A 17,498-nucleotide genomic window follows, 5' to 3' on the forward strand; every position below is an offset into this window, starting at 1 on the left:
GTTGATCTTATATTTATGTTTACCCGCAATTTTCTCTTCAGTTATCTGTCTAGCTGGAATGTCCCTCAAAGCTACTTTTTTCTTTACTATCTTCACAGTGTCACCTACTCCTTCTCTTTTCCACGTGGACACCTCAGCTTTCGCGCTTCTAGATGTAAGTTCTGTTTTGCTAATAATGGAAGTGACTTCCTGAAAACTAGACTCACCATGTACCCACAACCTATCTTGCAAATTGGGATTATTACAGTGCATAATAACCTGGTCCCTCACTAACTCATCTTCCAAACTTGCAAGTCATGGCTAGTTTCCTTCACGCTGCGACGTAATCCTCAATTCTATCGCTTGGATCTTGCTTCCTATGATAGGAATTGTAACGATCTATTGCTTCACACACTGTAGGTTCAAAATAAGCATACAAGTCTGCTATAGCGTGTGTGAAAACATCTCCTTAGTCTTCTGAGCGCTTTTTTTTTTTTTTAATGAGGTTGTAGAACTTCAATCCACCAGGACCTAAGCAATGTAACAAAATGACCTTTTTTCTTTCTGGTGTTACTTCCCTAAAAGTATCAATATAGTTAATAAATAGTCCTTCCATTCTTCCCATTTCAAACTGTTAACTTCGTCCTCCCTTATTATGAATGGTTGTGGTGCTGGAAGGTTCATAGTTGCCATAATGTAGCAAGTTACCCCCACACCGCGCAAAAATTATTTGTAAAATATCCCACCTAAATATTTAAGGAAGAAAAGATGTGAACTCCCTTTGACACAAATGCTGAAGAAAGAAAACAAAAAAATAAACAAAAAACTTAAAAAGAGCACTGAATGTCACCAAAATACGTACAGCAAGGTGTGCCTGTCAACGTGCACAGGCTTGAGAAATATAGTAGTGCCACACAAATCACGCACCACCAGGTGTGCCTGACGCCGTACACAAGCTGAGATATCCAAAATAACTCCTATTGCTTCTTTATTATCAGCCCACACAGTGTGTGCCTATCACCGCGTATAGGCACATGCACACTTATATATTTGAACGGCAAGGTGTGCTCATCACTGTGAGCAACGCTGCATGACAAAGTGCTAGATGAATGCTCCCGAATACCGATGTGCCCATCACTGAGTGCAGGCACAGGCCTATCCAAGATGGCTGCTAAGACTTGAGCGTAGGGGCTTGCTTAACATCCAGAGATTGTCCCAGGAAAACGCGGCTAATGATGTCACAGAAGCCAATCATGCAGCATCTTCGAACGTCAGACGCGGGATCCCCTCACAATGCAAGAACTGCTAAGCCAGGATGTCCTCCAGCAGGAGTACACAGTCTTGGGCACAAAAACCGTTGGTTAGCTCTCACAAGTAAGTCGCTGCGCCGAGCTATGAGATTCACTAAACCTGTGTTCACAAAGTAAATATAAGAAATGATACGCTAGGGATGCTGGTGGGGTTCCACTCAGATATGCCTTCACTGCACCGCGCCCAAATACAGAGCCTTCCTTGATAATGGCAAAATGGCAATCGTCACCAATATTCTTGTGTCAATTATCATCTGAAGAAGTTTGGTACTTTCATTGGTAATTTATTTATGCCCCAGACCTTAGCACTGTCAAACAGCAAGCAAAGAAAGGACATCAACGTCCACCCTCCAGCTCGTCTCTTCTCGAATCCCCATATCATTACACCCCAAACATTCCACCAAATTCCTGTAGAGTCCATCAGGTGAGGGAGGGAATGATAAAAATACTTCAGAACATAGAATGTACACTTACCCCCAAAGAACTGATCCTCTCCATAGTATCTGATACAACGGAACAAGATATTCTGATCCAATAAGTAAGTGCAATTGGACTTGCTGAGTATTTTCTGAGCCACATTTAGATCTCTTTTAAGTCCACATACTCAAGCAGTTGACGTCACCCCTTGTTGAAAAGAGGAGCATCCATTTGTGGTGTTTAACACATTAAAATAAGTAAACAGGAAACTTGAAGAGCAGGAATGTGGGTATTTATTAACCTCATCCACGAAGTCCAACGATCAACTGACCTCCAGAGAAGTCTACATTCTAGGAAAGAATCTCTTAACAGGATTCCATGAATTAAAGGTACAAAGCATGTTATGATACATTAGCACGTTATCACACATCTCCCTTTCTAATAAAAACAAAAAACAAAAGAAGAAAAGATTAAACGTAATCTTTTAAGTACAAAGGAGGTCTACGTACTCTCTGACCCAACCTAGAAGAAGAAGACAAACTTGGAGACACAGGAGAAGAGTAACGGGAATAGCCTGAATTACCCCCAACAGGATGGGCACTTTCAACAGCAGGCAACCTTGAATCAACCAAAACCACACAACTGTTATTCCATATCCTTCCATCATCCGTTTTGATAGCATTTCTGAAGATTTTCACTACAGAGCAAACTTCAGTGAACTTTGACCAAGGCCTACACCCAACAGGAGCTCTGATGCGAACAAGATCACTAATTTTGAACTTTTGAAATAAAACAGACTTACTGCTATCAAAATACTCTTTCCTAGAAACTTGTTTGTCTAACTCCTTACACCTCCATTCACCAACACTATTATCTACCAAACCTTTGTTCAGCTTCATCCAACCAGGACACCACAAAGTATTAGGAACTCTTCCCTTAAACAACTCAAAAGGAGATCTTCCAGTGGTCGAATGGGGAGTCATGCGATAACTGTTAATTCTATCCTTAAGAGAGATCTTCCAATCCAAGCCAGATGACCTTGCTAACTGAATAGCTTCTTTAAGAGTCTTGTTAACCCTTTCAACAGCACCATTCGACTCAGGATGATACAAAGAACATCTCTTATAAGTCACACCACATCTCTTTAAATAATCTTCAAACAACTTCGAGCAAAACTGAGGTCCATTATCTGAAAGTAAACTATTAGGAAAACTCTCTTTTAAAAAAATACCATCCAAGAATTTGATCACAGCATCTGAAGTTATGTCTCTTACAGCAGAAACCTCAATCCATCTTGAATATAAGTCTATCAAAACAATTAAGTATGGAGTATCAGAAACTCCAGACAAAGGACCAACAATGTCGATTACAACCTCATCCCAAGGATGATTAGGTAAAATTCTCTTGACCATGGGCATGTGTCTAGTCTTCAAAATGTTGTCGCTTGCACAACACTCAGGACAATCTCTCACCATTCTCTCTATTTCCAGATCCAGGCCAGGCCACCAAAACTGCAAACGAAGAATTTCCTTAGTCTTGACAATGCCTAGATGACCGCAATGAGCATGGGATAACAATTTTTTTCTAATACCAACCGGTGGAATTAACTTCGTCCCACGAGTGAGGAGACCATCATCAGTAATAGAAGTTCATCTGAAACCAACAACCATGGTTTTTCTAATCGACTATGGTTTTTTTAAAGAAGAAATAAGTTTGGAAATCTCTTCGTCTTTTCCTAACTCAGTCCTCCATTCACACTCCTCAACTGCTCCTTCAGTAACTTCACAAACTCTGATACTGTCATCTGTATCAAAAGTATCATCTTCTTGAACATTCTCAATAGTAACTAGTCTTGATAAGCAGCACTCATTCTCTTACAGCTCGCGCATCTCGCGCTTATCACCGCTCGCGCTCCTCACGTTCAGTTCAACTTTAAAAGCTTGCGCTTGTTATTTTTAAAGAACAAGTTGATTTTTAGAATCAAAAAATTAATTTAACCAATTTCCGCCGAGTTTAAATGCCCACCGCTCTCCTCACCGGATGATAATACAGACGAACATCGTGTAAACGAACTGCCGCAGGGAAGTCACCGCTTCCTTTCCTTAAACACAGCCGCTGGAGGAGGGGTGTCTTAATCTTCTTTTCTCTTCGTGTTGAGGTCTCCCGATCGTCGCCAATTTAATGTGGTGTTTAACACATTAAAATAAGTAAACAGGAAACTTGAAGAGCAGGAATGTGGGTATTTATTAACCTCATCCACGAAGTCCAACGATCAACTGACCTCCAGAGAAGTCTACATTCTAGGAAAGAATCTCTTAACAGGATTCCATGAATTAAAGGTACAAAGCATGTTATGATACATTAGCACGTTATCACACCATTCTCTTATGATGTTTGATAGATTTTGCCCCTCTCCCCATTTGCTTCAACCTCTGTATTGTTTTGGTTTGAAGGCATTATCCCATGCCCATGTGACCATCCTCTGCTTAAGTTTGCTCACAGATTCTCTGATTGCATTAGCCTGCTAGGAGAGTACCTTCTGCCGTCCATGATTTAATGGCCTTAAAACATCAGAAACTGACTGAAGACAACACTTAAGTTCCTGATTCATGGGAGTGATCTCTCGGCCTGGTCAGACAGCCTTTGACTAAATATTATGGACAAGCTTCCTACTTCTAACCACAAAGCCAAAAACCTAAGATTTGGCTTTTGAATACCAGTCCCATAAAGGTACGGCCTTCCTGCTTTCAGCAGTTGCACCTCTAAGAACGGTCTGTTCTGCTAATCCACTGGTTCTGTTTCGGGTTCACCCCTACCTACTTTTGTAGGATGTTCCAAATGTCGAGAGCGTAGTTTTTCTCTCAATCTTTACAAATAAATAATGATTGTCCAAATGGCTTGAGTGTCATAGGCCTGCAGAACTGACTTGTCTCTACACCTTGGGAAATTTAACAGCAATTGATCTTTTCCTGCTTCTACCGTTTAGCTGTTTTTTCGTTATATAACTATTGTTTTTTTCATCTTTTTTCTGCTTATCTAATATTTGTTCTCATCCATCATTTTCCCATACATACTTTGTAGTGACATTTAGATGGCACAAAATCAATAAAACATAAATGGGTATTTGTAGAAATGGGATATTCTTACACGTTTACCCAATAAACCCGTCCCCCATTTCATCTTCTTCGAAATTGGTACACACTGGTCCTCTATACATGTATGCAGTGGAAAATGGTTTCTGTCTTTTCTTCTGAAATACACAAGTCTATAACTTAATCCAGCCCAGCCTGCTTACAAAATGGGATACACGTTCCCTTCCGTGATAACTCTAGTTCAATGGCACGGTTGTTGAATATGTTCATCCTAACTGGCTCATCTTCCAGGAAGGCACCACTGGTATATTAACATATTTAACAGCATGGGCTCAACTCTACATGGAAAGGGACTTTGGCTCTATGAAGGAGGCTTGGGACTACTGATTTCCACATTGTTGACGCTCTCTTCGCATGCTATAGTACTGATTTAAGTCAGCGTTGTGGCAGAGACCTGGTGCAGTTATCAATAACCACCATATATACAATGTAACACGTTTCTGCCTAACTTCTTAGTCTGTTACCAGCCGTCTTTTACCAGCACAAAGTTCACAAGCATTTGGTGCTCTGTTTGCACGACTTGATGGTAACCACCCAATGAAGTAATGGGTATGCATTTTACACAAATGTGAGACATTTGCAGTTGCGCAAGATGTATTTTTTGAATATGTTTCCTTAAGCTGTTATAAAGTGATAAACAGCCTCGTGTGATCATTGTCTTCATTTCCTTTACCTAGCCTTCAATTTATAACTGCTGTATGAGACCTCTGTTTAATCATTTTATTTTATAGGTCGCGGGGGCCGTGTTGGAACACATGGCGGTACCTTATCCTCTTTCATTGTCAAGAACATCGCCCTAGATAAGACTGACGATAGCAATCCTCGTGAGGCCATTTTACGTCATGCAAAAGATGCTGAAGAAAATCCATACTGGGTCGCTCCAGCATATTCCGTGTAAGTCTGCAAATGGGGCATTTAATATGTAGATTTAAATAATTTGTTTAATTTAATGAGACCGATTGTAATTTATTTTGTATTAATTATTAGGTTTCCATCGCTTCCCCTATTTTTTTAGCATTGCATATTTTTCATGATTAATATCGTGTAAGATAATAAACAGGAAAAAGAGAGAGAGAAACAATACTTGCTCATCTTCCCTTGACTATTTCTATCAAACAACAATAGCAAGTTTTTTGTTTACCCTACATATCATCCTTTGGAGTCTCTCACTTACAGAAATGCAGGGGGGACCTTCAACACTGGGTTCCCACCCTGGAAGCCGAATGTCTCCAAGGTGTGCTTCGACACCTGATTATAGAGGAGTTGGTTGTTGTTTTTTTTGGTCAAAAACTTTTTATTGCAATTTCAAAGAATTAACAACTTGCGAGACTCAATTCAGCAGTACAATAGGCAAGAGCGTTAAATATCTAAAGTTAAAACACAGCTTTCTCACAAGTACTCGGCTAGGACGAAAGAAGTTGCACATCCAAATGGCCTCTTAAGCAATTAGTTCAATGTACCATCACCATAATACTGAATGCATCTGCCCTCCATTCACACAAGTTCACAGTTTAACAAAAAAAAAACTGAAACCAGACAAAGCAAAACAAACCTGTGAGGACTAACTCATATGGACTACAAATCAGAGAGATCCAATGGGTATGCAGAGGTGGACAGTGCAAGGAGATGGGGTCAACGGGGCCCACATCCAACCCACCCCCGGCCCGGGCAGGAGAAGACGCCTAAGTAGAATGCCTGAGTATCTCAAAGGTCCCAGGGCCAACAGTATATAGCATGGGGACTTAGGTTTGGAAAGATAAGTGCATGTAGTCTAGCACCACAGTCAAATGGCGGCACACCTTCCGACAGGTAAGCCACCAACAGGCTCCAAATGTAGTCAAATCCTGTATGGGCATCAGCCATTATATCTGCCTGTTGCTCAAACGCCAAAGCACGCCACAACCGAGCATGCCATTGTAAAAGTGATGGAGGCTCCGCCTTCTTCCATGCCGCTGCCCCTTCCATTTTGGCCGCAACTAAGCATAGCCCCGGTTGGTGCTTCAGACATGGATCGTGCACCCCCAACAGGACATGTTCCAGGGAATCAGAGATTGGGTAACCTAGGATCTTATTGATCTGAGCAAGAATTTCCTTCCAAAAAGGTTGAATGGCAGAGCAATCCCACCACATATGGCGGAAATCCCCCAGTAATCCACAGCCCCTCCTGCACCTTCCCGAAGCATCCGGGTTGAGGGTGTGGCGCTTCCGGGGATATAAGTACCAATCCTACATTAATTTGTAATGGGCTTCTCTAAGAAACATGGATCTGTTAAAATTCCCACTATCTTTATAGAGCGAACCCCATTGTTTCTCGGTCAGAGGTGTCTCTAGCACAGTGTCCCAAAAAGCTGTGTGTCTTGGGGGCAGCCTTGGACCTGATGTATGTAAGAGCAACTAGAGAAATGAGATACACCCCCTTGACGTACTCCCTGATTTCACAAAGCTCTCTCTATAGGTAATAGTTCTCGCGTGGCATCCAGTCTCATATATGGCTGTAGCAGTCAGTGCTTCTGTTGGAGATAATGGTATTTTTCTGTCCCTGGGAGATTAAACGCTGTTACACAACCCTTGAACCCCTTGAAAGAGCATAGGCGCCACGTAGCAAATATGTCTGATATTGTCAAACAGCCTCTCTCCCTCCATTGATCAGAGGGACCCTCTGATTAGGCAGTGGGAAAGCCGGAGCTAAACTGGATGGGTGTACAAGGGGACAGAAATGTTGTTAAGGGTAACGTCTGTGACCACATCCCACGCATGCAGCATGGTAGCTGTAGGTGTGCTAAGATAAGCTTTCTTTGGTCTGTCCTCTTTTGTTTGGGGGGGACCTATACAGTGAGGGGCAATTTAAAACCCAGCAGGAACTGGTAGTGGGGGAAAGAACTACTCCCTTGGAAGTGTTTCTATATATAAGGCTCAAAGACAAGATTAGGGCCAGTGTCCCTGGCTTCCACATAGAACTGCCCACTCTGGAGTCCACTCGGCTTTGAAAATGTCAGGGCGGCACATGTTGTTTCCCAAATTTACCGAACTGCGCTGACTGAAAGGCCACAAGCGATGCGCGGCATCAGAGAAAAATGGGATATTGACTTAAGAGAACCACTTACTGTTAAGCATTGGGTCTACTGTTGCTCTTTTTTTTTTGTAATATATTTTTATTGAGAGTTCATGAAGACAGAATTAACAATTCAAAACACTACTGTTTCTCGTAAACAGAGGCGATCACTGCAAGCAGCCGATTACGCATAATACATTTCAAGTTTTTGAACAGAACCTAATATACCCCTACAAAACTGCCCAAATTCAATTTGAGAGAGGATGATCGCTGCTGGAGATGCCGAAGAGAGGGTGCAGATTTCGTCCGCCTCTCATGGCACTGCCAGGTGATATGCGAATACTGGGGTGAGGTGCTGGAGGCGCTATCTAAAATGGTTGGCGCTGCTATCCCATTCACCCCACTGCTGGCACTCCTGGGGTACACAGCTAATATTCAGCAATCCTGCAGGAAATTCGTTGCATTGGGCTAACTGTTGGCTATGCGCAGACTGGCGTGCATGTGGGGTTGGGGGCAAGCTCCCAAGTTTAAGGAGTGGCTCTCCGACTTCATATACTGCAGAGACCAATTAACCGCATATGCTGATCTCCTGCCGATGTCGGCCCATCCTAGAGACATTTGGGAGCCATTAATGGAGTACTTAAAGAACACTAATGAATAATGTCATGTATGGCCATGTATACCTATGCATATATACTGGGAAATGAGCTGCTATGTAAGGCGAGATGGACATGGGGCAGATTAAAGCCCCCCCACACTGCTTTCTGTTCCATGTATTATTAGACATAATAGTCAAGGATAGATGTACTGTGTTTGATCAATTAGAAATAATAATAATAATAATTGAATTTGTAAAGCGCCTGGTTACACTGTACTAGTGTGTGCCCCACACTGTAAAATGGCCATAACCAGAACCTCTCACTGCTATTTCTTCCCACCCGGCAGGCGCTAGCCTCGTCCTAATCTTTGGTAAACAAGTGAGTTTTGAGCTCTTTGCGGAATACCAGCTCTGATGTCTCCAGCCGGAGCCTCAGAGGAAGTCTGTTCCACTGTTGAGCTGCCAGAAAACGAAAGGAATGCCCTCCCATTCTCACCCTGCTAAATTTCGGAACCTGAACCTGCCCCGTCCCGCTAGATCTCAGCTGTCGGGTAGGGTGGTACGGGGTTAGCAGGTTGTGGAGATATGTGGGTCCTTTCCCCTGTAAGATATGGTGGCCAACACAGAGGGCTATGAATGTCACACGTTCCCTGATTGGAAGCCAATGTAGTGTTTTAAGTGCTCTCTTAGAGGGAGCTCTCATGGGCAGCATCAAGACCAGGTGGGCAGCCGCATTTTGTATGCGCTGCAACCTCTGAGTGCACTTAGCACTAGCTCCCAGATAGAGGACATTCCCATAGTTCAGCCTCAATGTTATTAAGGCATGGACCATGGTTTTTCTGGCTGTCAGTGGCAGTAAGTCCAATGTCTTCCTGAGGACCCACAGAATGCCAAAGCAGATGCCTGTCACCCGTTTGGTGTGGTGCTCGAGCGAGATTTTGTTATCGAGCCATACCCCCAGGTTCCTCACTTGATCGCTGGGAATGGGTAGAGGGCCCAGCGCTGGAGGCCACCATGCCGAGGTCCACACTAATGGAGCCTTCCCCACAATCTATACCTCCGTCTTATTTCCATTCAATTTGAGGCAGTTATTTGCCATCCAAGCCGCCAGTTCCTGCAGACATGAACTGAAATTAATGGCGACCTGCTCCTTTGGCTGTATCAAAGCCACAACCAGTTGTAGGACACAACTTCCACCCCAAATTTTTCCGTGATCTCTGCTACTGGTGCAACATACAAATTAAAAAGGGTTGGGCTAAGACTGGACCCTTATGGCACCCCCTGTTTCAGGCTGATGTCTTTGGACCGGAAGGGTCCCTGTGCCACTTGGAAACTGCGATCTAACAGAAAGGACTCCAGCCATTCCCATGTTTTACCCATCACTCCTCCTCTTTTTAGACACTGTACCAGCGTGTGATGGGCCACAGTGTCGAATGCGACACTAAGATCCAGCAGGATCAGTGCCGCCGTTTGGCCTTCGTGGACATATTACCGTAAGGTCTCTGTAGATAGCAGTAACGCTGACTCGGTTGAGTGGAGTGCACGGAAGCCAGATTGGGTGGGATAGAGCAACCTATTGGCCTCAATATGGGCTGACAGCTGATTATTGACGGCCTTCTCCGCGGTCTTGGCGAAGTACGGCAGGAGTGAGATGGGGCGCAGGCTCTCTAGTTGCTCCATGCTAATATTAGGCTTTCTTTTCAGGGGAAGCACCACAGCCTCCTTCCAAGTTTTTGGTACCTTCTCCGAGTCAAAGGAGAGCTCTAGTAAGCTCTAGTAAGTGTCTGATATAGGGCTCTAGAATCTCCACACTGCCTCTCAGTACTTTAGGTGACGCAGGATCTTTAGGGAGCCTGATTTGATGTTACCGGCTATTGTGCATAAGGCCTCCCGAGATGGGACACTAAAGGTTTTGAGGCATTCTATGCCTTTAACATTGGTAGAAGTTTCCCCTCCCCTGCAGCCTTCTCTGGCTGCGTCCGGGAATGAGGAGTAGATCCTCTCTACCTTGTGCACAAAGAACTCTGCCACACAATTGCAGGATTCCTTTGACCCTGTCATGGGGGCAGCAGTGCTGGAGAGGTCGGAGATCTCTTTATAAACAGAGTTTCACCGAGTTGTCTGCTGCCTCTATCCTACTGCTATAATAGGACTTCTGGATTTTTCTCATTAAGGCGTGGTATTCCTTAAGACCAATTTTATATTCATTCCTATCTTTCTCAGAAAAGCCTCTCCTCCAGTGTCTCCCCAGGCGTTTGCATTCCGCTTTCTTACCCTGGAGTTCGGCACTGAGCCATGGGGCAGATTTAGTCTGTCTCATTGGTGCATTACTCGACCAGGGCGCCATGCTGTCCAGTGCCTCTGTAATGCGCCCGTCCAGAGCCTCACAAGCTGACTCTATCCCCAGACCCCATGGGGACCCGCCCTGGTCAGGGCCTTGTTGAAGGCCTCTGTGGAGAAGTTAGCCCATTTCCTGCGTCTGTCCTTGGTTCCCACCTTGCCCTGTGTTATAGTTTCAGGTACCGCCGCCTTAAATGAGATCAGAAAGTGATCAGACCAGACCACGGGTGTCGGGGGTGCAATGGACAGCATCTCCCAATTCGCAAAAATCGGGTCAAGAGGATGACCATGGCAGTGGGTGGGCAGTTCAGATTTCAGAGTTAGTTGGAGTGCTGCTCGTTCCTGCCGGATTTCTTGCGCCTCCACACTAGCGGCCTCATCAAAATGGAGGTTCAAGTCTCCCAGGAGTAGGAGCCTCTCATACCTGAGGGCTGGCTGAGTTAAGCTCTCGATTAAACTTGCGGCAAACCGCGCCCCTGGTCCCGGTGGTCTATATACCAGGAACCCCTTTAGGATGTGATTATTAGATTAAACTTGCGGCAAACCGCGCCCCTGGTCCCGGTGGTCTATATACCAGGAACCCCTTTAGGATGTGATTATTAGATGCTGAGATCGAGAAGAACCCAGTTTCACTATCCACAATATCATCGGTTTCAAGGGTGCACCGAATCTCATGCTTACAGATTATGGCCTATCAATCCTACCGATTTCATAGCCGTGAGGGAGAGCTTCTAGGATTTCTGGTGCAGAGGCATTATTAAGCCATGTCTCTGTGAGAAAGAGAACGTCCACCTGCCCGTCTACCAAGTGGTCGTGTCTTTCCACCCTGTGCTTCCCTAGCAATCTACAGTTAATTAGGGAGAGATTAAGCGTCTGACCCCTGTCTCTGAACTTCAACAGGTGGCTTACGGCAAAGGGGCAGTGAGTGCATTTTTTGCTGTGATTCTCCAGATCGATACTATGCTTGCATTTTCCCCCCAGTGTTGGGCACAGTGCGTGTTGCTGCTGACAGTTGAATTGCCGTCTTGGATTGAAACCTGCAGGAGTTCTGGCCCCTGGCCCTGGCCGGCCGCAGACTAGCTTGCCTTTGGCGCACCTTCGGCACACCAGAAGCACGACCGCTGCGCGGGACTCGAAGCATACTGAACTAAACCTGTATGTTCCGTCAGCTGGGAGCAGCTGATTGGGGGGAGTGATCGGAAGTCGAGATCACTTCTGGTGGCACGTTCCAGTCCCTCCACTCAAACCGAAGTATCGGCGGTGGACCGGGGGCCTAGTGCTGAAGGTGCAGTGAGTGGTGGTGAGTAGCAAAGCCACGTGCTCAATGAACAATACTGCAGCGTTTTTAAAAACGAGGCGTTCTTAAGTAAAATAATATTTAAAATAGGAGTACCAGTGTTTGGAGCCCTTTCCCAGGCACTCTTCCAGCACGCAGTGGCTCTGTCTCTGTCCGTCTCGTATTCTGCACGAGATGCGAAAGCCCCACTCTTTATCCTGTCTGTGTGTTCCGTCAGCTGGGAGCAGCTGATTGGGGGGAGTGGTCGGAAGTCGAGATCACTTCCGGTGGCACGTTCCGGTCCCTCCACTCAAACCGAAGAATCGGCGGTGGACCGGGGGCCTAGAGCTGAGGGTGCAGTGAGTGGTGGTGAGTAGCAAAGCTACTTGCTCAATGAACAATACTGCAGCGTTTTATTAAAATAAGCGTTCTTAGGTAAAATAATATTTAAAATAGGAGTACCGGTGTTTGGAGCCCTTTGCCAGGCGCTCTTCCAACACACAGTAGCTCTGTCTCTCTCCGTCTCGTATTCCAATCAATGCTAACTTATGATTACGCTTTACAATATGTGTCATATACTGAAACTTTGGGTCAATGCATAACCAGCAGACGACGGTGTCTATGTATATTATGATTTGACCTTTTTATTCCTCTTTCAATATGTAATATGCAATAAATACATTTAAAAAAAACAACAAAAAACTTTACTGTCATAGACTTCAGTTCCGTAAATAACTCCCTACCTACTGGTATTGGGAGGCCCTGAAAGAGATAGAGAAGTCGCGGCAGGGCATTCATCTTGACCGCGTGGATTCTACCTCGCCAGTTGATGAATGTGGAGCCCCACCTCTTAAAGTCTGCCATAAGCTATTGCAGCAGTGGTGGGAAACTGTCTTTCTATCTGATGGGTTAGGGGTGATTTAGATGCCCAGGTAGGTTATATCTCTGCGGGTGCATGTAAATGGCGAGGCCGCCGCTATTGCCGGCATTTCCCTCTGAGAAACCATTATGTTAAGTAAGAAGGATTTTGACAGGTTAATTTTGAAGCTCGCTACCTTTTCAAAGGCACTAAGCTCACACTGGATTGCCGGAAGAGACAAACTGAATTCTGTGCTGGGTAAAAGTAAATCTTTTGCAAATAAGGATATCTTATGGTCATCTGAACCAAAATGTAATCATGTGTATCTCCGGGTTGGGCCTAACACGTGCCACAAGAGGCTCTATGCATAGCGCAAAAAGCATCGGCAATATGGGGCAAACCTGGTGTGTGCCCCGTGAGAGATTAAAAAAAGTCTGAGGCCACCCCATTAACTAGGATCTGGGATCTTGGACAGTAGTAGTTCGCCTGCAACATACCCAGAAAAGTGTCCCCGAACCCAAACCGTCACAGGGCGCACCTCAAGAAGGACCAATCGACCTGGTCAAAGGCCATCTCTGCGTCCAATGATAGTAATGCCGTCGGGGCGCGTTTTTATGTGCTTTCTCGATGAGGTGTACAATTCTGCACAGGTTGTCGTGCGTGTCGCCCCTTAATAAACCTAGACTGATCCGGGTGGCTCAAGTCTGGAAGCAGCTCCTCAAGTCCGCTGGCCAACATTTTTACAGTCTAGCAACTATGTTGAGAAGTGCTATAGGTCTGTAAGAGCTGTAGATTTTTCCCTACCTTAGGGATGAGCGTGATCAATGCTACTCTTGTTCTATAAAACACTGCGCTAAAGCCATCAGTTTCTGAACTTTTTCATGCATTATGGGTTGGCTGAGTGATTCACTGGCCTCCATAGAGACCTGGGATAATACAAGCGAGTCCAGATAGTGGAGCTGGTTTTTGTTATATTTCATATTGGTACCCTGATATAGGTCAAGGGAACATCGTACACTTTACAAAAATCATCATATGAATGAGCCTTATAAGGACATAACTCCAAATAAGGACAGACTGCCCCGTATGGACATAACGCCTTATAAGGACTGTAGCCTTTTATGGACTAAACCTTTCACCTAGTTCCATGCCCAGGGTGGGTTTTTCCCAATCTATATTGCTTATAGGTCATCCTTAGCACATATGAATAATTTATGAGTACACGCTCCAGGAGGTATACTTCATTGACGCACCAGGTTTAATCCCCAACGTCATCCTCATACTGAACAATGGGGAACATACGCACATAGACTGTATAAATGCAGCACCTCTTTCTATCAGAAAGCAGGAGGGAACCGAGACTTCAAGGCCGACACACTAACCAGAAACACTGCAGCTCCGGCATGACATTGCTCCAGCTGACAGTGGTCTGACGATCCCTTGCGGGGTGTCCAGCTAAAGTACAGGACGGAGTCCCACAATCTCACTATTCAGGTATGGGGGTTGGACTAAATCCTAGTGGGATTCTTGGCTCTTAGACTTGGGCTCTTAGACTTAGGCTCTTTCGCACCTACTCACTTGCTAGGTACACTTAGGTTCATCTAGACAGGCATCTTAGGAGTACGCACTTTATTTTATCAATGCATTTTATATTCATGTATGTGTTCATGACTATTGCAAAATGGTGAACAATATTATTTCTTTTTATTCACTGTACTGCTGGTTCTATATCACTGCTTCTGTGTTACAGTTGTAGCAGCGCAATTATTTTACATGAGAAGAACAACGGTACAATAAATTCTTATTGTAAACACGCTTGACTGTTTCTTCTGTGTATCTCCCTGAGAGCAGAACAAGCAAGCACGAGCGACTGGGTGAAAAGTAGTATGTTGTTTCCTTGAGACCGAGGTTATTATGTTCTGAGGTTGCCGAAAACTAATCTCTTTGATAACAGGAGATTCTAGTGGCACTGCGAGCTATCTAATGCGAAAATAATGGCTGCCCTATTCGGTGGGGGTGATCAGAGCCAGTTTGCCACTAAGCCCACAGTATATGTTATCCGAAAACAGTGTAGGGTACTATCAGAACTACACTACATATCGACCAATGTGTCAAACATGGTTTACCCAACGTGGTATATACATGGCGCACTTACTCACAGTAGAATCTGAGTAGCTCAGTCGTGCTTATTTTCAGAGACTCTACTTACAAAACCCTCAGACATCTGGAGTAGGTGAGAAAAAACTACGCCACAGTTGAGTAGGCGAGCTATCCTATGTATTGGCTGTTGGTTAATGAAGCTTGAAAGGAAAATTCCCAAAATTGTGCATAAAACCTTTGCATACAAACCTTTTTCATAATTCCCTTAGACAATAATTCCGTGTCTTAAACACGATGTCTGTCGAGAACGGAAATTTAAACCCAATAGACCTAGGACTTAATCTGTCTGGTGAGGAAGATGTCAATGCAATACATATTGCACCCAAAGTAAGACAAACTTTGACAGTTAAACATGTCAAACATGGGTTATCACCCAGCGGAGGTGTAGTAATATTCGTGATAGAGACACACAAAGATTTTAAAACAGAGGTATCCTACTCCTGGGTTATATTCCCACAAGCAGATGCTGTAATAAAAACTTTTCATTATTACAAACATGAAGAAGTTCTAGCAGCTTACACTCCGATTGAGGAGATTGAGATTCTGCTTACTTTCCAGGAACATATTTTCAGGTTTTTTTTATTTTATTTTTTTAATTTTTTTATTTTGCAGTTTTATATAGCGCGAACTTGACCCGAATCAGGTATCAGAGCGCTTTACATGGCACCAGTTGCATTACATGAGGATACATTCATTTTTGTTAGGCACAGGGAGATTAAGTGATTTGCCCAGAATCACAGGATTTTCAGCGTCATTGCCGAGACTCACACCCAGTTCCCCAGGTTCGAGGTCGACCACCCTAGCCGTTAGGCCAATTCCTACCCCTCTCTGCTTGTTCGAGTTACTAATCAGATCTAGAAAATACAAATCCATCTATGGGTTCGCTGAGCTGGCATACATCCTGGCAAAGAAAAGAATCACCATGGCTTGAAGTTTTCTACAGTGTAACATATATCTACAAGAGCACGGTTTGGTCCTTTAGGAAGACCATGGACGATATTAGCGACCTATGCACCACATCCAGACCTTCACATAATGCTAGGTGATAAACTACTTGTTCAAATCATAGAGTTGATAAAACTCTACAGAAACATGACACACTTTGTCTTAAGGACACAAGTGGTCCAACCTACAGTAATTACGCCTACTGCAACTCTTACACAGATCACTAGTACTAAAATTACCCCACAAACATTACAGGCGGTAATGGGCAAAGTGCCCACAAAACAAACGTGAAAAATTTCCTTTCTGGGTAGCTCAGAAAATAACCCAGTTAGAAGCAGTATTCCCAAATATAACACCATTTGAAAAACACAGAATATTAACAATCTTCTTGCCCATGGGGTTTACACCACGGTTAGAGGATTACACCTCTTGGGGTACAGCTGCCATATATACCAGAATTCATGGTATTCCTTCATTAGCAGTAATAGCAGATGTATTAAGACAAATGGACAATTACTATAATCAGAACCTGCCCTAAATGTAGGGATGAAGTTCTTAAACAACTACGACCAGGTATCAGCCGTAATACTAGCTAACATGAAAGGGGAGGCAGGATCAGTGGCAATCCACCAACGCCTAAAGAAAGTTGGCCCGTTGTTACCGGGGGCTGAACTACCCAAAATAATTGAAACTGTGTATGCAGAATTAGGCAGGGATAGTTTGGGGGAAAAAGCTTTAAAACCCTCAACTACAGGGCACTCCTGAAAAGGACACTTCTAAGTAGACACCTACTTCTTCTAAAAGGAAGTGGTATAATAAAAAAGAAAACTCTAAGGACTAGAGATCTGAGTCCGGAGGTAGGTCTCCTCAACAGGAGCCCTCTGAAAAAAGAGGTATAACCTTAGGAATCAGGATAACATTGGAAAACCTGACCGGTATCAGGATACTGATACACGTTCCTCTCGTTCCTTTCAGGGCTCGAAGAAAAGCTCCAAAATGGAACGACGGTCAGTAAATAGAGAGGAGCGCACACAGTCCAGAAACAAACAGCACGCTCAAGACTTTACTTCTAAATAAGAAGATAAGCAAAATCCAAAACCTCAATTTAAGGGAAAAAAAAATTGCGGGTCTGAAAATCAGACATGCCCAGAATTCTGAGGACACACTTCTGAACGGGGAATGGGCTCTGACTATGCTAGACAGTACAGCAGAAGTAACAATAGCTCGCCTGAACCTGAAGGAATTTCTGGTGACAGTGGAGTTGAATGATTACATCATGGTGGAAACACCAGACACCAGGGTGAGCGTCCCACATAAGTTATATGAAATAACACTCCAGATGTAGGGGGACAAGCCCAGGAAAGTAAAAGTATTTTTGGGAAGAACGTATCATCTGGTTATGACATCCTG

General features: G+C 44.2%; 1 protein-coding gene across 1 annotated transcript in view; it reads left to right on the forward strand.

Annotated features, from left to right (window-relative positions):
- The window catches only part of WDR70 (WD repeat domain 70), a 1,742,574-nt gene that overhangs the window by 1,613,467 nt on the left and 111,609 nt on the right, over window positions 1-17,498 (forward strand). Inside the window, exon 16 of the mRNA XM_086960548.1 lies at window positions 5,590-5,752. Within this exon, the coding sequence (XP_086816674.1) occupies window positions 5,590-5,752 (163 nt within the window). The remainder of the gene's footprint in view (window positions 1-5,589; window positions 5,753-17,498) is intronic.

Source organism: Lissotriton vulgaris, chromosome 3_1, assembly GCF_964263255.1.
Source record: "Lissotriton vulgaris chromosome 3_1, aLisVul1.2, whole genome shotgun sequence".
Classification (NCBI taxonomy): Eukaryota; Metazoa; Chordata; class Amphibia; order Caudata; family Salamandridae; genus Lissotriton; species Lissotriton vulgaris.